General features: G+C 40.5%; 1 protein-coding gene across 2 annotated transcripts in view; it reads left to right on the forward strand.

Annotated features, from left to right (window-relative positions):
• UPF3A (UPF3A regulator of nonsense mediated mRNA decay) overlaps positions 1-25,334 on the forward strand; it is a 49,756-nt gene that overhangs the window by 19,709 nt on the left and 4,713 nt on the right. Inside the window, exons 4-9 of one of the 2 annotated variants that reach the window (XM_043536150.1) lie at positions 3,700-3,798; positions 3,911-4,021; positions 7,848-7,903; positions 7,998-8,156; positions 12,082-12,242; positions 19,949-20,187. In XM_043536150.1, coding sequence (XP_043392085.1) covers positions 3,700-3,798; positions 3,911-4,021; positions 7,848-7,903; positions 7,998-8,156; positions 12,082-12,242; positions 19,949-20,187 — 825 coding nt within the window. Of the gene's footprint in view, positions 1-3,699; positions 3,799-3,910; positions 4,022-7,847; positions 7,904-7,997; positions 8,157-12,081; positions 12,243-19,948; positions 20,244-25,334 lie in introns of both variants that reach the window. The other variant, XM_037881271.2, reaches the window with a different exon arrangement.

Consider the following 25,334-nt stretch of genomic DNA (forward strand, 5'->3'; position numbering starts at 1 on the left):
ATGGAGGCCAAAATGGTCATGTCTCTACTACTTTTGGATGCCCAATTGGAGCGGCTTATGGCCTTATTTTTCAGAGTACTTAGATTTTATTGCACTTTATATGTTCAGAGCACAGTTCCTATTGGCTTTAGTTGCAGTTGTGACTGCTCAGCACTTTTGCAAATCAGACCTCAGGTATCTCAAGGTGGGTACCAAGAAAATGAGGGGCACACAATTAGTGGACACCTGTGCAAAGCTTGGTTAGGTGACTTGCCCAACATCACATAGGAACTTTGTGGTACAGGCAGGGATAGAATTTAGTTCTACAACTGCCTTAACTATCAAACCATCCTTTCTCTTCCTAGATTCATAGATATTTAGGTCAGAAGGGACCATTATGATCATCTAGTCTGACCTCCTGCACAACGCAGGCCACAGAATTTCACCCACCACTCCTACAAAAAAAACCTCACATGTATATCTGTGCTATTGAAGTCCTCAAATCGTAGTTTAAAGACTTCAAGGAGCAGAGAATCCTCCAGCAAGTGACCCGTGCCCCATGCTACAGAAAAAGGCGAAAAACCTCTAGGGCCTCTTCCAATCTGCCCTAGAGGAAAATTCCTTCCCGACCGCAAATATGGCGATCAGCTAAACCCTGAGCATATGGGCAAGATTCATCAGCCAGATACTACAGAAAATTCTTTCCTGAGTAACTCAGATCTCACCCCATCTAATAGCCCATCACAGGCCATTGGGCCTATTTATGAATATTTAATTACCAAAACCATGTTATCCCCTGCCTCTTTCAGTACACTCCTTCCAAATTCGGCAACAAATAAAATGGGTCCTACAGACAACAACCTCAGTCACTGCACATCCCTCATTCCTTCCTTCCTTCCTTCCATCCTGCATACTGAATGAGGCTGGGGGCCTGTGTATACAATAGCGTGTGATCCTGTTATTGAGGATTGCTATAAGGGGGTCAAATTAAGGTTGTACAGATAACATTGATTCTGGCATTTCCTAACTTTTGAGTGCTTGACTGCAACCTTAATGATCTTATAATTTAAAGTACATCTACGCTGCAGCTGGGAGTCTGTGTCCCAGCTTGGGTAGGCAGGCATGTGCTAGCTGTGCTTGAGCTAGTGCGCTAAAAATAGCAGTGTATCCAGGGGAAGCATGAGTGGCAGCTTGGGTAGCTGTCCAAGTACAGTACTGTCCAGGTGGCTTTGTATTCAGGCAGCTAGCCCCAGCTGCTGCCCATGCTACCGCTGGCTACACTACTATTTTTAGTGCACTAGCTCAAGCAGAGCTAGCGCATCTGTCTTCTCGAGCTGGGAAGCACACTCCTCGCTGTAGTGTAGACATACACTTTGTTTTTTAATGTAGTTTTCTAGGTTTTTAAAAACCAAACAGAAAAAAACAAAAATCCATTATGTGGAAATCATATTAACCTCCACATGGGTCATCAGCAGGGATGGGACCTTTAGATCCACAGCACAGACCTCTACCACTTGAGCCAACTGAGTAACTGGTAGCAATAGGGGACTGTCATCCTGTGTATGGATCAGCCAGTAGAGAGGGATGAAACACTTAATTTGCCATTGGTTTTCATGCTATTTGCTAGACAGCAAAGGAATGTTGAGATACAGAAATCCTGGGTTCAATTTCAGGGTCTGGAGAGGAGTGTCTTCTAGTGGTTAAAGACCCTTCATATATCTTTGCCCTCAGAGCATCCCTGTCTCCTGGTGCTCCGAACCTACTGCCCTGTCTCCGCTCTCTGCTCTTATTCCCTTCTTGAGCTCCTGACCTTGTTTTCCTGTGCTTCTGTTCACTCTCCTTCCTTTTTCCTATCTGCCCTGCTTCCCCTAGTTCCTGCCCCATCCCTCCCTCTGCTACTAATCTTCTCTTTTTCCACCTTATCTTTGGCTCTTGTCCCTGTCCTCACCTGTGTTCCTCTCTACCCAAATGTTATCCCACCATTCTCCAATTCCTGTCCCTGTTCCACCCCATAGTCCTGTCCCACGTCTCCAGCTATTGTCACCGTCCCCCCTGCTTCCATTCTCCCCCATATACCCTCTGCTCCTATCTGCTCCTCCCCAGCTCCTGCCCTTGCCCCATCCTGGTTCCTCTTCTCTACCCACCCTGCTGCATTAGAGGGAAGTTGTTTTCTCCTCATCCTGGCTGCCTGCAATCCATCAGGCGGAGCACTGAGAACACTGGAGAGACCATCTTTCTGCTCTCAGGTCTGGTGCTGGTTACACAGTGGCCCTGGGAGAGCAATTGCAGGGAGAGTCCTGCTCAACCCCTTCAGCCGTGGGATAGAGCATGCTCACTTACTTGGTGCGGTGGCACATGTGCAGTCAGGGAGGAGCTGTCAGGGATAGAATCATAGAATATCAGGATTGGAAGGGACCTCAGAAGATCATCTAGTCCAACACCCTGCTCAAAGCAGGACCAATCCCCAGTTTTTGCCCTAGATCCCTAAATGGCCCCCTCAAGGATTGAACTCACAACCCTGGGTTTAGCAGGCCAATGCTCAAACTACTGAGCTATCCCTCCCCCCTCCATGCTCAGTGGAGAGAGAATCTTTGGAGAATTTATCTGCTAAACTCTGACAGTTCTCTACTGAGCACGTACCAACTGAGATATGATAGAGATGTTATTTTGCCAAATTTGGGGGAATTTTCACAGGGATGGCAAAAAGCACATCTCTGGCACAAAGTTAAACCCCTGCGAAATTTCAAGTTTCAAGCTCCAAAGTTGGGAGGTGTTAGGGCTTCTCATCAAAACAGTTGTAAGAATATTTTAAACATGACAAAAATTGTATTTTTCCCTCAAGCCAGGTTTCCAGTGAAGTTGGGCAACTTTTATGTGAACCTGGGCTGATTTATGGTTTTGAGTGCAAAACAGGCAAAACTCAAAAGTTTCACATAGTTTTGACTCGAAATAATTCCATCTGTTTCATCTCAATTTTTCTTTAAGGTTTTTGGGTTTATTCTAACCCCAGAGTTAGAGCAGACTTTATGGACTGAGAACCTATGCAAGTGAAAACAAGAAGGCGGCTTGCACAAACTCATGTGAACTAAAATGACTGAGTTTAACACAGCTTTACATGTTGCTAGATTTAAATGGAGATGTCATCCCCTTTGTCATCCCCTCCTAGCAACAAAATATAGAAATATCTCAATTGTTTTATGCAGTGTTGTAGCTATATTGGTCTCAGGATATTAGGTATTGTCTTTTATTGGACCAATTTCTGTTATTGAAAGAGATGATCTCTGGGCTTAGCTCTCATATGTCAGTTTGTTAACTCAGTGAAAATCTTTATAGATTTATAGTCAAGCTATGAATGATAAAAGAATGGGTTGATAGTGCAACTGCTGATCTGTTTTAATTATGACATCCTGGAAGGGGTATCAAAATTAATGAAGGGCTGATTTTTGTTCTGATACTTGTGACAACAGTATCTGAAATCAAAGTGTGTAATTCAAATACATATTTATTTATTTTACTCTGTAGATATTTCATGGTACTACATGTTACTTATCTCTATCACGTGTCATTTAATTAGCAATTTAGCATGGGTTTTTCAAAAGCGCATATCACTAACTTCAATGGAAACAGAGTTAGGCCGGTGCTGTATGCTGTTGAAAATCTCACTGTTAAATTACAGATATTTCCCTTTCTAAAAATTGAGCATTTGGTCTCTCTCTTAAGGTTTGGAATATCCTGCTGTGGTAGAATTTGCTCCATTCCAAAAGATTTCAAAAAAGAAGCTAAAGAAAAAAGATGCAAAAGCTGGGAGCATAGAGGATGGTAAACACATTTTCTTGATCTCACGGTGGAAAAACTACTCTGTTTATTGTTAATAAGATACATACGATAAATAGTTTATTAATGTTTTTTTTTTCAAAAAATGTTTTCACAGATCCAGAATATAGGAAGTTTTTAGAAAGTTACTGTGCCGATGAAGAGAAAATCTGTGCTAATCCTGAGACTCTGTTGGGAGAGATTGAGGCAAAAACAAGGGAACTTATTGGTCTGTTTTGTTGACTTTTTTCCTCATTATTGATCATTTAAAAATATGCTTTTTCATATTTTTGGGATACTACCAGCAGGATCTCCCCCATTCAGTCTGGCAGTGGTTGAGAGTATATTTATATTCTCATTCTCCATTGGAGTAATGCCTACAGCCACCTCATGTGGCACGCTTCTGCATGTATGGAACTCACATGTTCTGTATATACAGTGGCTTCAGAAACTGGTCCTTAGTATTTATAAAGGAATAGTCTATGAGTTTATTGTTGAAAGATGGTAGAAGGGCAAAAAATAATAACCCAAAATGAAAGAATGGATAAGAGCCTCAACACTGTACTCAAGCTCTTTCATGATCCTGGGTGCCTGCCAGGTGAAAGGTGAAATACCCTATCAAGATCATCTGGGGGCAGCCTGAAAAATAAACCTTGAACTAAACCTTGTTTATATAGGCAGAATGACTTTCACATTCTCCAGCAGGATCTGTACCCATCAGGATCAAGCTTGAGCTCTTCAGGATTAAAGTATATTGGGTTTCATTCTTCAGGTTTCAACCATGTGAACATTATTAATAATACATATATTTACATAGTTCATGGGGTACGGCAAAGCAAAAAAACAATTTATGTATTTATGCCGTTTCCTGCTCCATTACTATATAAAAACAGTTTAATTTTTTCCCTTTTGCAATTCAGCTTTAAAAAAAACAAAAACACAAAACAAAACACTGTTGGATTAACTTTAGAGATTAGCCTTTTGATTAGTACTTTTCACTGCTATGCTGAAAACCCAGATTTAATTCTCACCCTTAGTTTCTGGTCCTAGGAAGGGGTAGTTGTTAAGTAATGCGAGGTATTCCTAATCCTTAGCACCACAGGAAAAACCGAGAGTGGGGATCAAATCTGGATCTCCTGCATGGCACTAACCATTTAGCTAGTCGCTAGAGTCAGGCCAGCAGGTTTTTTGGGGACATGGGGGAGGGTTGTTTTTTTGATAGGTGAACTGCCAAAGGAAAAATGAATCTGCTTTTACAGAGTATAGAGGAGCAGGAAAGGGTATAAGCACAAATTGTAAGTAAAAGTGTTGCAGGCATTGCCCTCTAGTGATTAAGGAGTATTGTTGACAGACGCAAAGGGAACCAGTCCTCTTTAATCCTCAGCTGAAAGGAGAGTGACTGATGACAGCCCTTGCTTTGACTGAGGCTCAATAAAAATGGGAAGCCACACCCCCCAGGACACTGACACAGACAGAGAGAGGACCTAGGGCAGGAAAGGACCATTTTTATTTAAAACTTGCAATTCTGATTAAAAATAAGCTTTATTTTTTTCACAAACCCTCTAGTAATATTGTTATTTTATACTGCATACTATAACTATTTCAAAATATATTTTAATCTTGACAATACTGGCATTTTTCAGATGGCCAGCCAAATAAAGTCTTTGCAGGATAACATGATATATGTGTCCACATCTCCAAAGGATTGCATACAGAACATATGGTTGTCCACTGGCTGTTATGATCAATTAGGAGAAATTTAGCTGTACACCGTTCCCTTATTTGGATATATAAAACTAACCAATCTATTTTGATCACTACTGTTTCTTAAATTGCCCATACTTTCCCCCCTCCTTATACGTCCCCCCTGGCGCACTCACTGCAGCAGTGGCATTGACGCTTGTGTAGTAGGTGTGTGAGTTAACAATTGTCAAAGGGATATTTGGAGCTCAGCAAAGGGTAAGGATAAATTAGAGAAGAGGTGGGAAGAATATTACTAAGGACACTAAATAAATCTGTCATCAACAAAGCTTGAAAGTGTGTGACTGTTATAGATGTGGAGTTCCTCAAGAATATGTATCCTTACTTGGCCAGAAGCTTTCCCTAGATATTTCACAGCAATGTGAAAATGAGCTTCCCAATATCTTAATAAAGATTTTCTAACTTCAAATTATTCCAGCTATTAATGAAAAAGGGATAGCCTTAGAGTTGCAAGTGCAGTGTTGACAGTATCTCAGCTGGGGGAGGTTCTACAGAATGGCTTTTTAATGTTTTGTTTCTATGAAATCAATTCACAATAGATCAAATTAAATTGTCCTATGTTTATTTTGTTTTATTTTTTTCAAATACTGTATTGTTGTTTGATAAAACATGGTTGCAATTTCAATGTCAAAACCAAGAAAAAACTTATTTCGTGAATATCACAGCTGTAGTTGAATTGTACTAGGGCCCAGCTATGCCTTCAGAAACAAGGGTGTAACTCTCATTGAAGTCATTGAAAGATATGGCCATGTATCAGAGAGCAGAACTGGGCCTCAAATTCTCAAAGGGCTTTTGTGTGCCTCCAGGTCATGTTAGATCAAATGAGCATATTTGATGTCTCAGCTCAGATACTCTAGCTCATCAGTTTCAGGGTGACAGAGTAATGTAATACAGAATTCAAAAGCAGAATTTCTTTAACAAAATTAAGGTAGGTTCATCCTTCTGTCCATGTTTTTAGGGAAGAAAGAAAAAATTAAAAGCTGTTGCTTGCATAGAGATCCCTTTTTTTTCATTTTTCAGCTGATTTCTTTTTAAGAGTTCGTTCATGTTTTTAAAAAAGTGTCTAAATTGCACTCACAATTTTGTAAATAAATAATATAGTAACAGTTACGCCGTAATTAGTAATGTCTACATTCACATATTTTCGGGACATAAATTTAGGCAAGGTTTAGGCCATGTTGTTTTAAATTTTAAAGGTTAGATAAATGAAACCATAGCGTCAAGGAAATATCCTTTTCCAACTCTGTTTTATTGTGGCTTCAAAATTATATCATGCACACTAATGGCCATTCCATCTCTCCCTCCCTCCTTTCCCTTTTGTGTTTGCTTTTCTTCCTTTGGATTTAGTGAGAGCCCTGTACATGCATCCAAGAGCAGTCCTTAGCCCTAAATATTGTCCATTATTATAATTCTGTTCCTGCACATCTAAAACTGACAGAGGATCTCAAACATTTTTGTAACTACTTACACCTATAAATACACTGTTTCAAGTTTCAACCCACAATTAATTTTATGACTGGGTGAAAATTCAGAGTTGTAATTGGAGGTTGCATGCAAGCTGCAAAGTTTGGATCTAGCTAAACATTTTTGTAAAGTTTGGGAATGTTCCGATGTAGGGTTTTAGTTTGGGTTTATCTCTAGTAAAAATGGAAAAAGTGTCAGATCCATATAATAAGAAAGACAGTTTGACGTAGTACATATTGGGACTCAGGAGAGCTGAGTTCTTTTCCTGGTTCTGCTATTGCCTGCTGTGTTACCTTAGACTAGTCATTTCACCTCTATGTGCCTCATTTTCCCCATCAGGAAAATGAGGATGTTGATACTACCTTTGTAAATGCTTTGAGGTCTGTGGATGAAAAGTACTATATATGACCATGGTGATGGTAGTATAAGAATAGCTGGACAGCCAGGTGCTGGTGTACCAGTGTTAAAATTTAGGAATAAATTTTGAACATATTTGTTTCCTTTTCATAAATAATATTTTGGTGAACAGCAGGAAAAATGTCTTTCCTGAAAATTAAAGTATATGGTTATAATTCAAACATTAAATAATCACAGAAAATATCTCTGGCTCTCTTACTTCTAGGGTCCTTAATGATGAAGAGCCAGGGATCCTTTCTGAATGGAGAGATGGGGGCACTTTCCAACATATATACACCACTTGAAACAAAGTGTTATATATCACCTAGCTCCCTTACAGTTAAAGCTTAAAATAAAGGGCAAGTAGTTATAGTAAAGAAACAAGTACATATTTTAGGAGTTGAACACTACATCACAATTTTTTTGTATTTTAGCTAGAAGAACAACACCTCTTTTGGAATATATTAAAAATAGAAAATTAGAAAAGCAGGTAGGTCCAGACTTTTGACTGAAGCTCAACTTTTATGTTTCAAGTATGTTTTGCATTTGAAAAATTTGATATAAAAAATGTTGCAATTCTTCAGAGGATACGCGAAGAAAAAAGGGAAGAACGAAGGAGGAGAGAGTTAGAAAAGAAACGTCTGCGAGAGGAAGAGAAAAGAAAGCGCAGAGAAGAAGAAAGACGTAAAAGAAAAGAAGCAGAGAAGCAAAAGAAAATTGCTGAAAAAGAAATAAGGATCAAGGTACTTTTAAGGAAAATATAAAATTATTCTTCATTTGAAACTATACAGAATTTATTTTCCTGTCTCCCACTAACTTCCAAAGTACTCATATCAGTTGGGAAGAATAAAGGAAGATCTAACTCAGTTCCCATGATTAGAAGTTTGTCAAGGCAGGGACAATTGGGATTATAGGATTTTTTAATATCCCTTTTTTTGAACTACTATTTTTCCGATTTTGTTCTTCTAACTTTGCTTTTTGCTCATATTGTAGCCGTGTTGAGGAATCCCAGCATGAAGGTTGAAAGACTTCTGGATTACTGTAGAGCTTTGACATTTTCCACTACAGAGTGCTTGTGCTTGCAATATGCCACACGTTTTTTTCTGTTATCCATGACCTCAGAGTTCTTTACCACCTCTTGTTGACCAGGGGCCAGATTAATCTGTGGTGTAACTCCATTGGCGTCAGTGGAGTTACACCTTGGATGAGTTTGGCCAGAACTCCCACTAATCTAAAATCTGAGTTTCCCGCTTAACAGCGGAATGATCTGTTTATGGATCCATTAGCTTTGCCCTCTGAAACACTCATTAGACCAGTGGTTCCCAAACTTGTTCCGCCGCTTGTGCAGGGAAAGCCCCTGGCGGGCCAGGCCAGTTTGTTTACCTGCCGCGTCCGCAGGTTCGGCCGATAGCGGCTCCCAGTGGCCACGGTTCGCTGCTCCAGGCCAATGGGAGCTGCTGGAAGCGGTGGCCAGTACGCCCCTCGGCCCGCGCCAAGAACAGGCATTCGCATATCACTGTTGTGTCTGGCGTTGCAAGATATATACGTGCCAGATGCATTAAGGATTCATGTGTCCCTTCATGCTTCAAACACCATTCCAGGGGACATGAGTCCATGCTGATGACGGGTTCTGCTCGATAACAGTCCAAAGCAGTGTGGAACAACGCATGTTCATTTTCATTATCTGAGTCAGATGCCACCAGCAGAAGGTTGATTTTTTTTTATGGTGGTTCAGGTTCGTAGTTTCCACATTGGAGTGTTGCTCTTTTAAGACTTTTGAAAGGATGCTTCATACCTCATCCCTCTCAGATTTTGGACGGCACTTCAGATTCTTAAACCGTGGGTCAGGTGCTATAGCTATCTTTAGAAATCTCACATTGATACCTTCTTCACATTTTGTGAAATCTGCAGTGAAAGTGTTCTTAAAATAAACAACGTGTGCTGGGTTATCATCTGAGACTGCTATAACATGAAATATATGGCAGAATGCGGGTAAAACAGAACAGGGGACATACAGTTCTCCCCCAAGGAGTTCAGTCACAAATTTAATTAATGCATTATTTTTTTTACAAGCGTCATCAGCATGGAAGCATGTCCTCTGGAATAGTGGCCGAAGCATGAAGGGACATATGAATGTTTAGCATATATAGCATGTAAATACCTTGCAGTGCTGGCTACAGAAATGCCACGCAAATGCCTGTTCTCACTTTCTGGTGACATTGTAAATAAGAAGAGGGCAGCATTATCTCCTGTAAATGTAAACAAACTTGTTTGTCTTAGCGATTGGCTGAACAAGAAGTAGGACTGAGTGGTCTTGTAGACTCTGAAGTTTTACATTGTTTTGTTTTTGAGTGCAGTTATGTAACCAAAAAAAAAAAATCTACATTTGTAAGTTGCATTTTCACAACAAAGAGATTGCACTACAGTAGTTGAATGAGGTGAATTGAAAAATACTATTTCTTTTATCATTTTTACAGTGCAAATATTTGTAATAAAAATAATATACACTTCGATTTCAGTTACAACACAGAATACAATATATATGAAAATGTAGAAAAACATTCAAAATATTTAATAAATTTCAATTGGTTTAACAGTGTGATTAAAACTGCAATTAATCGTGATTAATTTTTTTTAATTGTGATTAATTTTTTGAGTTAATCGCATGAGTTAACTGCGATTAATCAACAGCCCTATTTATTTCCTATATAAAATCGATATTATGGTTATTATTATATTTTATTATATTGGGTCTCTTTCTAAAAAAATTATTTTAATATAAGTTTATTTTTGCATAACTCTCGACATGAGTTATGGTCTCGTTAACTACATGGTTTTCAGCAAAAAGAATGAATGAAATATTGCACCCAATATGACTAACACAACTGATATTAGATTCCAATTGTAAGCGGAGGAATTAGGGACGTATAATAGACTTTACATGTACTGAAAAGATATTTTTAAATTTAATTGTATGAACTTACATATGCTGACTTACAGCTCTCCATAGTAGTACAATATTCTGATTTAACATAAGTATACAAGTAACTTACGATTGTACAGTATTTTGTATTTTTCTTTACGATAAAAATAAAAAAAATAGTTAAGAAACATACATTACAACAATTAGGGCCTAAAACTGTAACACCAAAGGTGTGGTTACCAAATTGCACTGTTCTTTCCAATATATGTCTAAGATTAATAGATAATGGCTACATCCATATTTTATGCTATTAATCAGTCCAGTCATGAAAAGCCTTATTTCTAAGAATTAAAGGTAATGGAAAGAACTAGTCACATGACTAAGGTTTGCAGGATTGGGACCAAAGTTTATAGGGTGCTTTGAAGACATAACTTGGTATATAATTAATAATATGCATGTTTGGGCAACAAGACAAGAAACACAGTCTTCATCTTCACATGCCAAGAAAAGGAAAATCACTATCCACTCCAAAATGTGTTGTGCAAAAGTAATTCAATATTACTCATATATCTATGACAATAGAGTTTTGAAAGGTAGTTTCACCACCAAAGGACCAGGAAAATATTCTCTATTTTACAAGTAACTTGGGCTGTCATAAGAGGAATGTCACTATGTTGGATATTAGACGGACAAGGTGGGTGAGGTAATATCTTTTATTGTACCAACTTCTGTAGGGGAAAGAGACCCGCTTTCAAGTTTACACACAGCTCTTTTCATGTCTGGGAAACATCCTCAGAGTGTCACAGTTAAATATAAGGTGGAACAGATTGTATAGCATAAGTAGTTAATGCGTATTTCAGGAGGACCATTCAAGGTGAAGTGCCCTGTTACCTCCCCTGCAGTTATATGGGGGAAAGGGTGGGATGTGTGGGAGGTTGTTAGCGGGTTATAGATTGTTGTAATAAGCCATAAATCCAGTGTCTTTATTCAGGCCATGATTTTTAATGTCTACCAAAGTTATGAATTTAAGCTCCAAGGCTCGTCTTCTGAAAGTGTTGTGTGAGTTTCCTTTGAGGATGGCAGCTGGTAGGCCAGATATAGAGTGATTGCTTTGTGAAAAGTGTTCACTCACAGATGATACGGTGTTTTTGTCTTTTATCATTTTCCTGTGCGAGTTCATTCGAGAGCATAGTGACTGGTTTCACCACATAGTTGTTACTGGGGGCAATATATACTAACTAGTATGTCTCAAGCTGCTCATGTGTTGCCAGATTTTGTAAATTACCTAGAGAAGTGAAGGGTGAGCCTGCTTTCTTTGAAGTATTATGGAAGTTTTGCCATTGATTTCAATGATAGTAAGATCGGGTCCTCTCACGGTATGATTTAGACACATACAGTCTTTTGCCTGTCTCTGAGCTGTGCTGTAATTATTTATAGCTAATACCTAGGAGAAGAAAGTGGGTAAGCATGCATTCTCCAGGTTTTTTTTATGAAGTCATATTTTAAAGGTTGCAGCTGCATGATTTGTATTGTACTCTAGTTATCCATTAATATAAGTAAACTTTTAAATGTTTATTTTAATGTTGTGCTTTGCAAAAAAGTGAAATCACTAAAATAAAATCTGAATGAAATAGGTTTTACAAATTAGCACCAGCTGGTATACATTAGTATATTACAATAAGAAGTTGTTGAAATGTCTAAGGGTGCATAAACACTTTTATCTTAATATAAACATTATTTCATAGCTTCTTAAAAAGCCTGAAAAGGGAGATGACCTGGCCAGTGAAATGAATAAGGAAAAAGGAGAAGAAGCTGATATTGAAGAAAGCAAATGGGAAAAATCACCTGGATCCGGGAGTATAAAATCCAAGCCATTGGAGGGCTCACCAAAGGAACTTAAGGAAAAGTAAGTACTGTTTATCTGGTAAGGTTGCAACTTGGATCCTTGGATTTTGAGGTCTTAGGTGGTACTTAAGTGATGCATTGTCCTTGTGCTGGTTCTTATCACAGGGATGGATTTTGCTCTGTGAATGTGGCCATCTACATCTTTTTCTCTCAGTTTTCCTATTTGTAAAATGGATGTAGTAACAACTTACCTCCCTGAAAGGGATATTGCAAGGCATAAGTAATTAATGTCTGTACAGTGCTTTTGAGATCCCTGGTTAGAAGGTGCTATGTAAGTATGAAACATCATTGATAGTCCATTGCTATTTCACTAAAGTGTTCAAGTGCTTGTCAGTATTGCTGGAAAGTCCTAAAAGGCAGGCTCAGCTCCATCTTCACACAGCAGAATATTTTTAGTTCCACTGAAATGGATAGACAGAAAGGTTTGCTTGTTATATAATAGCAATAGTATTCATGACACACTAATATTCTCCACTTCATTTTGTTGCATAATCAAATACAAAAGCCTTCATTTCTTCCTATAATTTTAGTGCTATGAAACAATCATATATTTAACCTTAATGAGAGTTATGTGCATTCATTCAAAGGAGAATGTACTTCAAAACATCTTAGCAATGCACTGACAAATTTGCAGTTTTGACTTCTTCATAGTTCTTAAATGAATGAGGGCATTCCACAGAGTAAACTGCAAATGGTCTTTCATACCAGCTGTTAGGTATTTTAATATTATAAAGATCTGCTTTTGAGCCTTCTGAAATATTTACATAGAAACTTAAGCTGAAATTAATGATAGAGTGCAAATTCCTCTGATCCAATTTGAATCAAAGGAAAATGTAATGCTTGGCAGGACAAGCTAACCTCATGTCATTGTAACAATTTGACAGATATATTTATTATTTTTTTATCTGACAATAGGCATTTTCATGAGTATTTAATAGCTTTAGAAATACATTTCTTCATGCACCATTCAACAGAAAGAATTAATATTTTGTGATTCCTCTTTACTGATTATTAACTTCCAACTTCTGCAAAAACCACAGAGGTCCTCCATGGCCAGTTCTGCAAATTCAGAGCTGCAGGGGCTTGAACCCCAGCTACAGCCCCTCTTGAGAGTGGTCAGTCAGTGGATCTGTGACATTTCTGTGACCTCTCTCACCCCAATCTCTGCAGCAGCCCAGAAGGAGCAGCTGTGCAGCTGGGCTTCACAGCATGTAGTGGGATGAGCACCTTCCAGTGTTGCCAACTCTTGAGTTTTTTTCATGAATGATGGGATTTCAGATAGGGGTGGAGCATGTCTTATGATGAAGCAAAAAGCTCCAGTCCCCTCACAAAATGCAGCTCTGCAGAAGCTCTCCTTTCTGTTTGCTGTTTTTGCAGGAGGGGAGAGGAGAGGAGGCAGCAAAAAGCTCAGCAGCCCATTGCAGCTTGACCACCTCCTCTCCCTTCCCCTACTGTGAGCAATGGGGATCTCATCCCCATTCCCCCTGCAACACCTAGCCTAGAAAGGGGCAGAGAACTTAAGAGGAGCAGAGGTGAGGCTGGTGATGGGAGGGAACTGAACTGGGAGAGGCTGAACTGATGGTGGAGGCTGGGGAGGTGTGCTCGGGGGCTAGTTCTGAACTGACTGTGGAGGCTGGGGGGCTGAACTGAGGAGGTGAAGACTGATGGGGGCTGACCTGGCTGGGGAAGGGCTGATGCAGGAGCTGAACTGTTGGGGGTGAGGGCTGGGTGGGGACAGAACTGATGGGAAGATTCGGAGACAGAATTAATTGCTGGGCAGGGAACTGGAAGCTGTAGGTGTCAAAATCATCTTACCCAAAAATCTGGGAGAGTGAGCAACACTGAATGTCACATACATATACCAGGAATGGGTAGGGAGAGCTCAACCATCAAAAGACAGACCAAAAAACCACAGTATAATCTGTTTAAAGAAAACTCAGGATTTTTGGCGGGGTCTGACTCATAATGTTTTGATTTCTTGCTGTTGGCAATGCTGCACCTCTTACAAATATTTCCAGCATTTTGTGCTTCATTGCAAGCAGGTTACAGAGCAGGATTGACCCCTAAGACAGACATATCGTTAAGGTTTATATGCTAGGAGAGATCATTGAAATTTTACACTTCTGCAGTGCTTTTCAACAAAGGGTCTCAGAGTGCTTTGCAAGCATGAAAAAACGTGTCTCGGAACATTCATATGGAGGTAAGCCACTATTAAATCTATTTTACAGATGGACAAACTGGAACAGAGAGAGCTTAAGGTGTCACAGTGAGTCAGAAGAGTGAAAATTAAATTCTAGAAGTCTTGACTCCCACTTCCCTGCTCTAGTCTAATAACATATGTATTACTCTGTCCCACATGGTAGTCTTCTAAAGTTTCCTATCGAGCAGTATGCAGGGAAGTGCAAATGTAACTTTACCACTTGTATTTTTAGGGATGTACCTCTTGGAGATGCAGAGCAAGAAATGTTCTTGTAACGGCAAATAGAAAAGTAAAGAGAATTTGTTCAATGACTAGAAAATACAAATGTTGAACTAACTAGCTTAAGAAATGGTACAGCATTAACATCCTACATATTTTAATAATGCCTAGCTCTGATGTAGCACTTTTCATCCATTGATCTCAAAGCTCTTCACGAAGTAGGTGAATGTCATTATCCTTGTTTTATAGATGGGGAAACAGAGGCTCAGAGAGATGAAAATTATTTTCCCCATGTTACTCAGCAGAAATAGAACTCTGTCGCCTGAGTCCCAGTCTAGTGCTCTATTAAGGCCCTTCATTTTTTATTTTTACCAGTTTTTACTGAAAAATCCCCTGGTTTCACTAAAGTTATTATTCATTTTTTTACCAATTTTCACCTGGTTTTTGGACCACTCAAGTACATAAAAATACTAACTGTTAAGAAAATCCAATACTTTACATTAGGTAGATATGTTTATGTTAATAATAAATTAATCTAAATGCGAGGGTGTCTGTTAAAGTAAGGCAGTGTAGTGGACTATACACACTCATGTATGTGCACGCATATATCTGTACTCTAGTCCTAAAAAAGGAAGTGCTGGAACTCCCTAGATGTGGCTCCCTGCTTCAGAACAAGAGCTGGTGGCTCAGTAACCTGGGAAGCCATCTCTCTTTCTGAAGTAGGAGCCAGATCAGAAATACTTTTACTTTTCTCTTTTTGTTGTTGTTTTTTTCTGTCCTCCCATCCCCGAATATTAATCCTGATATTTACCCAGAAAACTGTGCTCAGATTTTTTGCACCAGTTTTCACCTGTTTTGTAATTTTTGCAATAAACACTGATAAATTCCTGGGAAATTTTAAACAAAGTAAAATCCAAAAATGAAGGGCCTTGTGTATCAAGAAGGCCGCACTGCCTCCTTATTATTATCTTTGGTAAACGTTTCAGATATCTGGTTCAATCCTCTAAGGTGCTGAGCATCTCTTGAGAGATAATAAAAATCTTACCTCCTGCTGCTTACTAGGAATTGAGGGCTCTCAGCAGATACTCAGCATCTTGCAGGATTAAATCTATTATTTGAGAATAAGGCTTGTATGCAGGGCTGGAGCTACAGGCACCAACTCTCCAATGTGCTGGGGGAGGAGGTGCTCACTGCTCAACCCCTGACTCTGCCACAGGCCCTACCCCTACTTCACCCTTTCCCCCAAGGCCCTCTCCTTCCTGCCCCGTTCCCTGAGTCTGCCACACCTTCAGTCCTCCCCCTCCCCCCAGAGCCTCTTGCATGCTGCAGGAGGCATGGGGAAGGAGGGGGAGGCGCTGATCAGCAGGGCTGCTGGAAGGCGGGGGGAGCTGATGGCGGGCTGCGGATGTATTACTGTGGCTCTTTGGCAATGTACATAGGTAAATTCTGGCTCCTTCTCAGGTGCAGGTTGGCCACCCCTGGCTTGTATGTCTTAATCCTTTGGCAGAGCCACATAACATTTACAATAGACCCTTTATGTGTGCATTAATTTAGTGTTTCAGGTGTAACGCAGCATTCTTCAGGCTGTACAGGTATAGTACATTTTACCTTTTTCTTTCTGAGTGCTTTTTAAATTGTGATGAATGGTGCCATTTACCAAGTAATTGGCTATGATCTACTTCAGTTGATTCAGAGTGGTAGCTGTGTTAGTCTGTATCAGCAAAAACAATGAGGAGTCCTTGTGGCACCTTAGAGACTAACAAATTTATTTGGGCATAAGCTTTCGTGGGCTAAAACCGACTTTATGAGATGCCTGGAGTGGAAAATACAGTAGAGAGGTATAAATATGCAGCATATGAAGAGAGAGGAGTTGCCGCACCAAGTGGGGGGGTCAGTGCGAACGAGCCAATTCAATTAAGATGGAAGTGGGCTATTCTCAACAGTTGACAAGAAGGGAGGAAAAATCACTTTTGTAGTGCTAATGAGTTCAATGTAATAAAGTATCAGAGGGGTATCCGTGTTAGTCTGGATCTGTAAAGGTGGCAAAGAGTCCTGTGGCTACTGGATCATCCGACGAAGTGGGTATTCACCCACGAAAGCTTATGCTCCAATACGTCTGTTAGTCTATAAGGTGCCACAGGACTCTTTGCCACTTTTAATGTAATCAAGGTGGCCCATTTCAAGCAGTTGACAAGAAGGTGTGAGTATCAGTAGGGGGGAAATTAGTTTTTCTAGTGACCCATCAACTCCCAGTCTTTATTCAGGCCTAATTTGATGGTGTCCAGTTTGCAAATTAATTTCAGTTCTGAAGATTCTCATTGGAGTCTGTTTTTGTTCACTCTACACCTGATGTGCTGGGACTACCTCTGAGCCCATTTTCCCTGGCAGCTTGGGACTTCAGTAGCCTGTCTTGTTGAGCCAGACACTCTAACCTGCTGCAAACACAGACCAAGATCTGAACCACGTCCCACAAAAGCCGCAGACTTAACTGAAAACAGCTTAAGAAGTGCTCCTGTCTCTAGGACCCAGATACCCAGTTCCCAATGGGATCCAAACCCCAAATAAATCCGTTTTACTCTGTATAAAGCTTATACAGGGTAAACTCATACATTGTCCACCCTCTATAACACCGATTGAGAGATATGCACAGCTGTTTGCTCCCCCAGGAATTAATTACTTACTTTGGGTTAATTTATAAGCAAAAGTGATGTTATTAAATATAAAAAGTAGGATTTAAGTGGTTCCAAGTAATAACAGACAGAACAAAGTAAGTCACCAAGTAAAATAAAGCAAAACACACAAGTCTAAGCCTAATACATTTAAGAAACTGGTTACAGATGAAATCTCACCCTTAAAGATGTTTCAGTAAGCTTCTTTCACAGACTGGACTCCTTCCTAGTCTGGACCCAATCCTTTCCTCTGGTACAGTTCATTAGTTCCAACAGGCATCTTAGGTGAAAAGCAGGGGATTTCACATGACTGCAGCCTCCTTTGTTCTGGTCCACCCCCTTTTATAGCTTTGGCACAAGGCAGGAATGTTTTGTCTCTCTGGGTCCCCACCCCTCCTTCTAAATGGAAAAGCACCAGGTTTAAGATGGATTCCAGTACCAGGTGACATGATCACATGTCCTGTGAGACCTCAAGCCTTCATTCTTCCTGGCCTGCCTCACAGGAAGGCTTGCAAGTAAACAGAGCCATCTACAGTCAATTTTCCTGGTTAATGGGAGCCATCAAGGTTCCAGACCACCATTAATGGCCCACACTTTGCATAATTACAATAGGACTTCAGAGTTATATTTTATATTTCTAGTTTAAGATACAATAATGATACATTTATACAAATAGGATGAACACACTCAATAGATTATAAGCTTTGTAATGATACCTTACAAGAGACCTTTTGCATGAAGCATATTCCAGATACAGTATATTCACACTCATTAGCATATTTTCAAAAAAATCATATCGAGTGCAACATCACAACCTGCTCCTTACAATGGATTCTTTACAAAGCTACACCAGCCACTACTGAGCTTGAATTTGCTCTCCCCATCTGCTGCCATCCTATGAGCCATCTTTAGGCAAATCCACCCTGCCAACTTCATTCCTGCAGCACTTCTAATTGAGGCTTTCTCTGTGCTTGGTAATGGGCAGAGTAGGAAGCAGGGTGCCAAGTAGATTCTGCAGGAGCTAACCTAAAAGTGTTCTTCCAGCTTATGGTAAGGGTCATGCAGATTGAGTGTTCTCCCAAACTTTGTTGGGAGTTCAGGCTCTTCATGGAGTCAGTGCGTACAGTTACACATTTTCACTTAAAAGCTGAAAAGGTAGAGGAAAACTAAATAGGCATGATTAGTTAGATCCTGGAGAGCTAAAGTAATATTTACTGGTAATATACATATTTAGAAGTATATGCCACTGTTTTAATATTTCTGTAATTGGGAAAGGTTCTGGTATGACCCAGTGAGAGCTGCCATTTTCCTTCCACTCAGGAAGTGTAATATGCTGACACAGGGCTCAGTCCTGCGAACTGCTGAGCAACCTCAATTAACATTGACTTTCTATTGCTGGTACTCAGCAATTTGCAGGTGTGGGTCCCCCCCTTTTTTAAATAAAGGAAGTGCCAATCAGCAGATAATTACATGGCAGAGGCTGAAGACTTTCACTGTTTCATGACTTACAAGGAAAAAATGATGTGGAAGACAGAAGAATTGTCATATTCAACGAAGTTAATGAACAAACAGGTGCTAATAAACAATAATAAAAAAGTGACAAATCTCCAGACTCATCCATTTTGTCTGCTGATTAGCATTTCCTTTGTCACAAGCTAAAATGTCAGTGGCTGGCAAAATTGTATATTCCTGTTTAAATTTGAATTACTTACTTTTTATTTCATATAATAAAAGTTTGAAATAACTACTATGTATTTATTCTTTTTTATAATTAGATGAAATTATTCTGCAATCTTTTCCATACTGTTTTATGAGGGAGCTATCTGATTATTGAACAAGAGCAATGAGATGAATAAAAGTGCAGAGAACTGTATCATCTTAACAGCAAAATGTTGCAAACAGTTTATTTAGAATATAAATTACTTAGTACATAATATAAATTAAGTACCATGTTGTGAAAAGATCATGTTTTTTCACCTAAATAAAAATGCAGTGGTGGGGCTACATCATCTAGGCACACAAATGTAAGTGAAGGTTGGAGCAGCAGCATTCACTCTGACTGGTTTAATGCCTTCCATCTGTTGCAGGGGCTGTGAATAATTTCTGTTAAATGGAGCCAAAAAATTAAGGCCTTGAGCCTACAAGTTACTTTATGCCATTAGTGCTCCCACTGAAGTCTGTGAGATAACTCACATGCTCAAGTCTTTGCAGGGTCAGTCTCCTAGGGCCTGATCCTGTAACCCTTACTTATGTGTACCATTAACATCAAGAGCATTATTTATGTGATGTTTTCAAATATTAGTAAGGGTTGCAGGATGATCTTCAAAGCAGTTCTGAAGTCAATCTGATTTTCTTTTCAAGCCAGTGGAAAAATTTTCTGCTTCCAATTGAACTGAATGCACAATGGGGAGCTGAATTTATGATGTACAAAGCCTGTATCAAAATTGCAATGCACCTCTTCTTTTAATTGAAAATATAGCCTGACTGGGGGCCTGATCTAAAGCTTGTTGAAGTCAGTGAGAGTCTTTCTGTTGCTTTCAGTGGCCTTTGAATCAAGTCCTGTGAGCAAAGATTTTTCTAAGTTAATTGTTTGTTTTTTTCTTGTTTAAACTCACATAGGTCACAGAATGATAGTGATAAAGAGCAAATGGATTTGGAGAGAAGATTTCGAGAAAAAGACCTTGAAAGACCAAGATATCGGTTGGATGATGGCAGAAAGCATAGAGCTCACTATGAATTTGACAAGTTTGTGAGAAGGAATGAAGAAGAGCTGAAATGGGGGAAAGCATACAGCCAAGACAGAGGGAAGAAAGGGAACCACAACTACAGCTTCACTGTGGAGGCCGTAGACAAACTGGGTAAAGAGGACAAGTGTGATGACATGGCATCCAAAAAGGAGCGCATAAGAAATAAGGTTCTTTTATTCATTTAGGATAATCTTTCATTAGTAAAATATACCTCAAGGCTACAGGTTTTACTTTTGCAATCTCAGCATAAAGATGCTTTTTTCAAGAAAAGCAATTCTTTATTTGATTTTCAGTAAAACCCAGATTTCTATTTTTTTTACATAGTTAAAATGATTTAAGGCGATAGGATTTGTCTGCTCTGGTCATATATACATACAATATTTGGAATCTTCCTTAGAACATTAGTCTTGGAAGCTCAGCATTTTTTGAGTGTTTTAAAAGTTATATCATGTGTGCTCTATAATAGATAGGGCCCTACCAAATTCACAGCCATGAAAAACGCGTCCTGGACCGTGAAATCTGGTCTCCCCCCTTCAGTCTGGTCTTTTGTGTGCTTTTACCCTATACTATACAGATTTCATGGGGGAGACAAACATTTCTCAAATTGGGGGTCCTGACCCAAAAAGGAGTTTCAGGGGGGTCGCAAGGTTATTTTAGAGGGGTTATGGTATTTCCACCCTTACTTCTGTGCTGCCTTCAGAGCTGGGCTACCAGAGAACAGCGGCTATTGGCCAGGCACCCAGCTGTGAAGGCAGTGCCCAGCCAGCAGCAGCGCAGAAGTAAGGGTGGCAATACTGTACCATGCCACCCTTACTTCTGCACTACTGCCTCCAGAGGGCCCAGCTCTGCAGGCAGCAATGCAGAAGTAATGGTGGCAATACCATACCATGCCATCCTTACTTCTGTGCTGTTGCTGGCAGCAGCTCTGCTTTCAGAGCTGGGCTCCCAGCCAGCAGCTGCCACTCTCCAGCTGCCCAGCTTTGAAGGCAGTGCTGCCGCCAGCAACAGCGCAGAAGTAAGGGTAGCAGTACCGCAACACCCCCTACAATAACCTTGTGACCCACCCCCCAACTCCTTTTTGTGTCAGGACCCCTACAATTACAACACCTGACATTTCAGATTTAAATAGCTGAAATTATGAAATTTACTATTTTTAAATCCCTATGACCATGAAATTGACCAAAATGGACCATGAATTAGGTAGGGCCCTAATAACAGAGTTTGAAAACTTTGGCCCATTGTCCTTTTAAAAGTGAATTTATTCTAAGCAGAATATTTACTAGTCAGGCAGATTTACTGGCTGATTTACAGTTATTCAGTTTTTAAAGTAAAAGTAAATAACTAAAGAGTTTATCCAGAAACAAGCATATTTAGAAATTTTCCAGTACAGAAGATTGGAAAGTAGATCTTGCAGTCTTCATCCATTCTGCCCTCAGGTAAAGGTTCTCCCTGGTTGAGGGCAAATCACCCCATTGAGAAGTGCCAAATCCAGGGAAATAACCTGTTAAAAAACCAGCCACAATTGGGCAGCTTCTTGAATGGGAACCACATGCAGAAAACCATTTTCCTGTCTTCACCTGTGGAGCCCCTTTCTGAGGGCTTGGGGCTTTGTGATTTCAGAGGGCATGTCATAGCATTTCCAAGAGATGGCTGCTATTGGTGGCCGTATCCTCTCCCCATTCTAATCATGTAAAGTTTTCCATACGAGATGGTTGATACTGTCTTGTACGGAATCCCCCCTGTAATGTGCACCTCTTCTGAAGGGGGTTTTCAAACCAGGCACAGGCAAGGTCCCCATGACAGTGTGTCTCCCGAGGGAGCTGTGCTTTTGCTAGAGATAGGATAGGCAAGGAGTAGCCATGCTCTTTTTTTCTCTGCCCCCTCTAGCAGCTGTCTGAATCTCTGTCTAAAAATATTTAAAAATATTAAATTGATTTAAACCATTTTATAAAAAATGAAACATCCAGTTGAGCTAACACTGTTTATGCCAAGTTTCAGTCTGATGAACATAGAAACTGTGATGGATAAAGAGGGTCTGTGGTATATAAAAGCTGACTGACCCTTTATTGCAATGGTTCTAGTGGGCTCTATGTTCACTGTTCATCACAGGGTTTAGGACTGCATGACTGGTGTTGATTGGCTGGATGTGATGAAGAGAGATAAGTACCATGCTTATGTGGCTGTTCATAGCACCACAAAACACTTCCTATAACAACCTGTTCTTAAACATCCTAAATAAAAAGTCTGGTATCTAATCTAAAGAAATGGAAAATAAAGGGAAAGCAGGGTTAAACAAGGCTGAAGTTCAAGCAAAGAAGGGGGAAGAGAAGAGCTGATAATGAAGGATGTATCAGTTAAGGGGAAAAAATAATGAAGGAAAAAACAAGACCAAAGGGACTGAAAATTGTGAGGGGCAGGTGAAAGGAAATCAGGATTGAGATGGAACAGAATTCAGTGCTCTGCAGTTTTCTTAAAATGGCCTATTCCATGCCATTTTCTAGACTAAACCCTACATTTTAAAACAGATGTCAAATATGATCTCTCCATAGCATCGAAGTCTAATGTTTGTGATAGTTAAAATAAATAGCCTCATTAGGCAGAGGCTTTTAAACAGTAACCATTCACAATATCTTATTGTTCTAGAAAGTCTTTAGCATATATATGTATATATCTGTATATTCTGACAATTCTTGGTGCACTTGGCCTTAATTTCATTTAACAGAAATTATTCACAGCCCTTGCAGATCAGCAAGTTTTTGATGGTTTCACTCACTATTCCTGTACAGTTAGCCATTCTTCCTTTTTACTCATTTTGTTTCCTGATTCACATTGGGTGGTATCCACTCTACTCTATATGAATATTGTGACAAAAGTTCCTCCTCTGCCTTGGTGGGTCCTGCGTTTATTGGCGGATTTGCTCGCCTCAGAGGTTCACGGCAGCCCTCAGTTTGGCCACTTCTGTGGCTCAAATCTTCCGTTCACTCAGTTAGCCGCATCACTGGCCAGCATGGGGAAAGGAAGAAGAACAATCCCCACAGTCTCTGCTGATCCACGTAGTGGATCAGGGAACAGGCCAGAGACCTTCACCTCCGGTGGAACTCACAGTCCAGGTCAGCTCCTCCGGTATCAAGTAGGGAGTTGTGGGAATGGAGGGATGGGGGGAACCCAGGCCCATCCTCTACTCCGGGTTCCAGCCCAGGGCCCTGTGGATTGCAGCTGTCTACAGTGGCTCCTGTAACAGCTGCGTGACAGCTACAACTCCCTGGGCTACTTCCCCATGGCCTCCTCCCAACACCTTCTTTATTCTCACCACAGGACCTTCCTCCTGATGTCTGATAATGCTTGTACTTTTCAGTCTTCCAGTAGTACACCTTCTCACTCTCAGCTTCTTGCACCTCTTGCTCCCAGCTCCTCACACACACACCACAAACTGAAGTGAGCTCCTTTTTAAACCCAGGAGCCCTGATTAGCCTGCCTGTCTTAATTGATTCTGGCAGCTTCTTGATTGGCTGCAGGTGTTCTAATTAGCCTGTCTGCCTTAATTGTTTCCAGAAAGTTTCTGATTGTTTTGGAAACTTCCCTGTTACCTTACCCAGGGAAAAGGGACCTACTTAATCTGGGGCTAATATATCTGCCTTCTATCACTCTCCTGTACCGGTGGGCCAGCCTATACCCTGGTCCCGAGGCCCGCCAGGAATATCAGTTGGCAGCTCCTTCACGGCGCCGTGAGCACGGGCGTTTACTTGGCGCAGTTCACTCCCATCCCAGACACCTGCCCCTTTTGCGGCGTGAGGGAGACCCTGGCGCACGCTTACCTGGAGTGCGCCAGGTTGCAGCCCCTATTCCGGCTCCTCACGAATATTTTGTTACGTTTTTGGTTGCACTTTTCCCCTCACCTCCTTATCTATGCACTCCCTATCTGTGGCCCCACAAAGTCACGGGACTTCCCTGTCAACCTCCTACCCTAGCTAAAGTGGCCACCTATAAAACCAGGGCTGGGGGGGGATCCTTTAGCAGTGGGTAGGCTTCGCCCACCCACTTCCTGGATCCCAATAGGATCACTCTCCTGTAGCCATCTGGCCTGACCCCGTCACAATATGGAATACCAAACTTCATTTGCAGTTCATTATTCTAATTTTATCAAGCCCTGGTTCTGGTTTCTCACTGATTAGTATTATTTTATTATATTTGTATTTATTATCTGACATTCTTGTATAGAGCCATAAGTGTGCTTGGCACCAGTTATTGTCCTCCCCAGCTTATACTATAGATTGTATCAAAATTTACCACAGAATTCTCTTGGCCTTTGTTATAACATTCTGTTAGATTAGATTAGATTACATTTAATTTAAACTGTGAGAAAAAATATTATCATCCTGTTTTTACAGCTGTTTTATTTTACTCAATATTCTTGGCTCCCAAGAATAGTGTTATAAAAGAGTTGGATAATAAATGCTAAATCTGTTTTCATTACACTCCAGCTTTTTCCTAGTTCTTATTAAATACAAAATGATTTAACACAAAATCCACTCTCTACATAAACTCAAGTTACTCACTTTAAGGCCTTGTCTACACTACAGAGATTTGTTGACAAAAGTCATGTCGACACTCAAAAAGCGCTATAATAAAAATCAGTATTGCACATTCACACTCGCTCCCTCTGTCAGCAGAGGGTGTCCAGAGTTGGGGCACTATCATCGAAGTGTGAGCAATGTACCTATCCCACAGTCCAGCTTGACCACTTCTGCCGGTAGGTCTTGTGGGAAGGTGGAGCAGATCACGGTGCATCTTGGGACCACGCTCAATGTTCCATGATGTATTGTTTTCTGTCCCAGCATACCATGGGCTTCCAGTTTTCTTTCACAGCATTTTTCAATGGCCCTTGTTTGCTATGCACCCCGGCATCTTTGTGAGAAGGGATGGATCCTGCACTGCTCTCCTGCACTCTGATAACTATCATTAAGACCTTGCGGATGGCAGTGCAATTAATCACAAAGTTCCTAACTGAAGAAGATTCCCAGTTGCCTGACATGCTGTGTGATATGGATAGAAGCAACTTTAGATTGCTTTTGGCATTCACGAAACAGCTGCAGACAGTGGACCATCGCTTTTGGGCTTGGGAAACAAGCACTGAACGACGAGCAGTAGCTACAGAATTTTCAGATGTGGAAATCCACCTTCCTGGAACTGTGTGCGGAGCTCGCCCCAGCACTACGGCGCAAGGACGCCAGAATGAGAGCTGCCCTATCCGTAGAGAA

Source organism: Chelonia mydas, chromosome 1, assembly GCF_015237465.2.
Source record: "Chelonia mydas isolate rCheMyd1 chromosome 1, rCheMyd1.pri.v2, whole genome shotgun sequence".
NCBI lineage: Eukaryota > Metazoa > Chordata > Testudines > Cheloniidae > Chelonia > Chelonia mydas.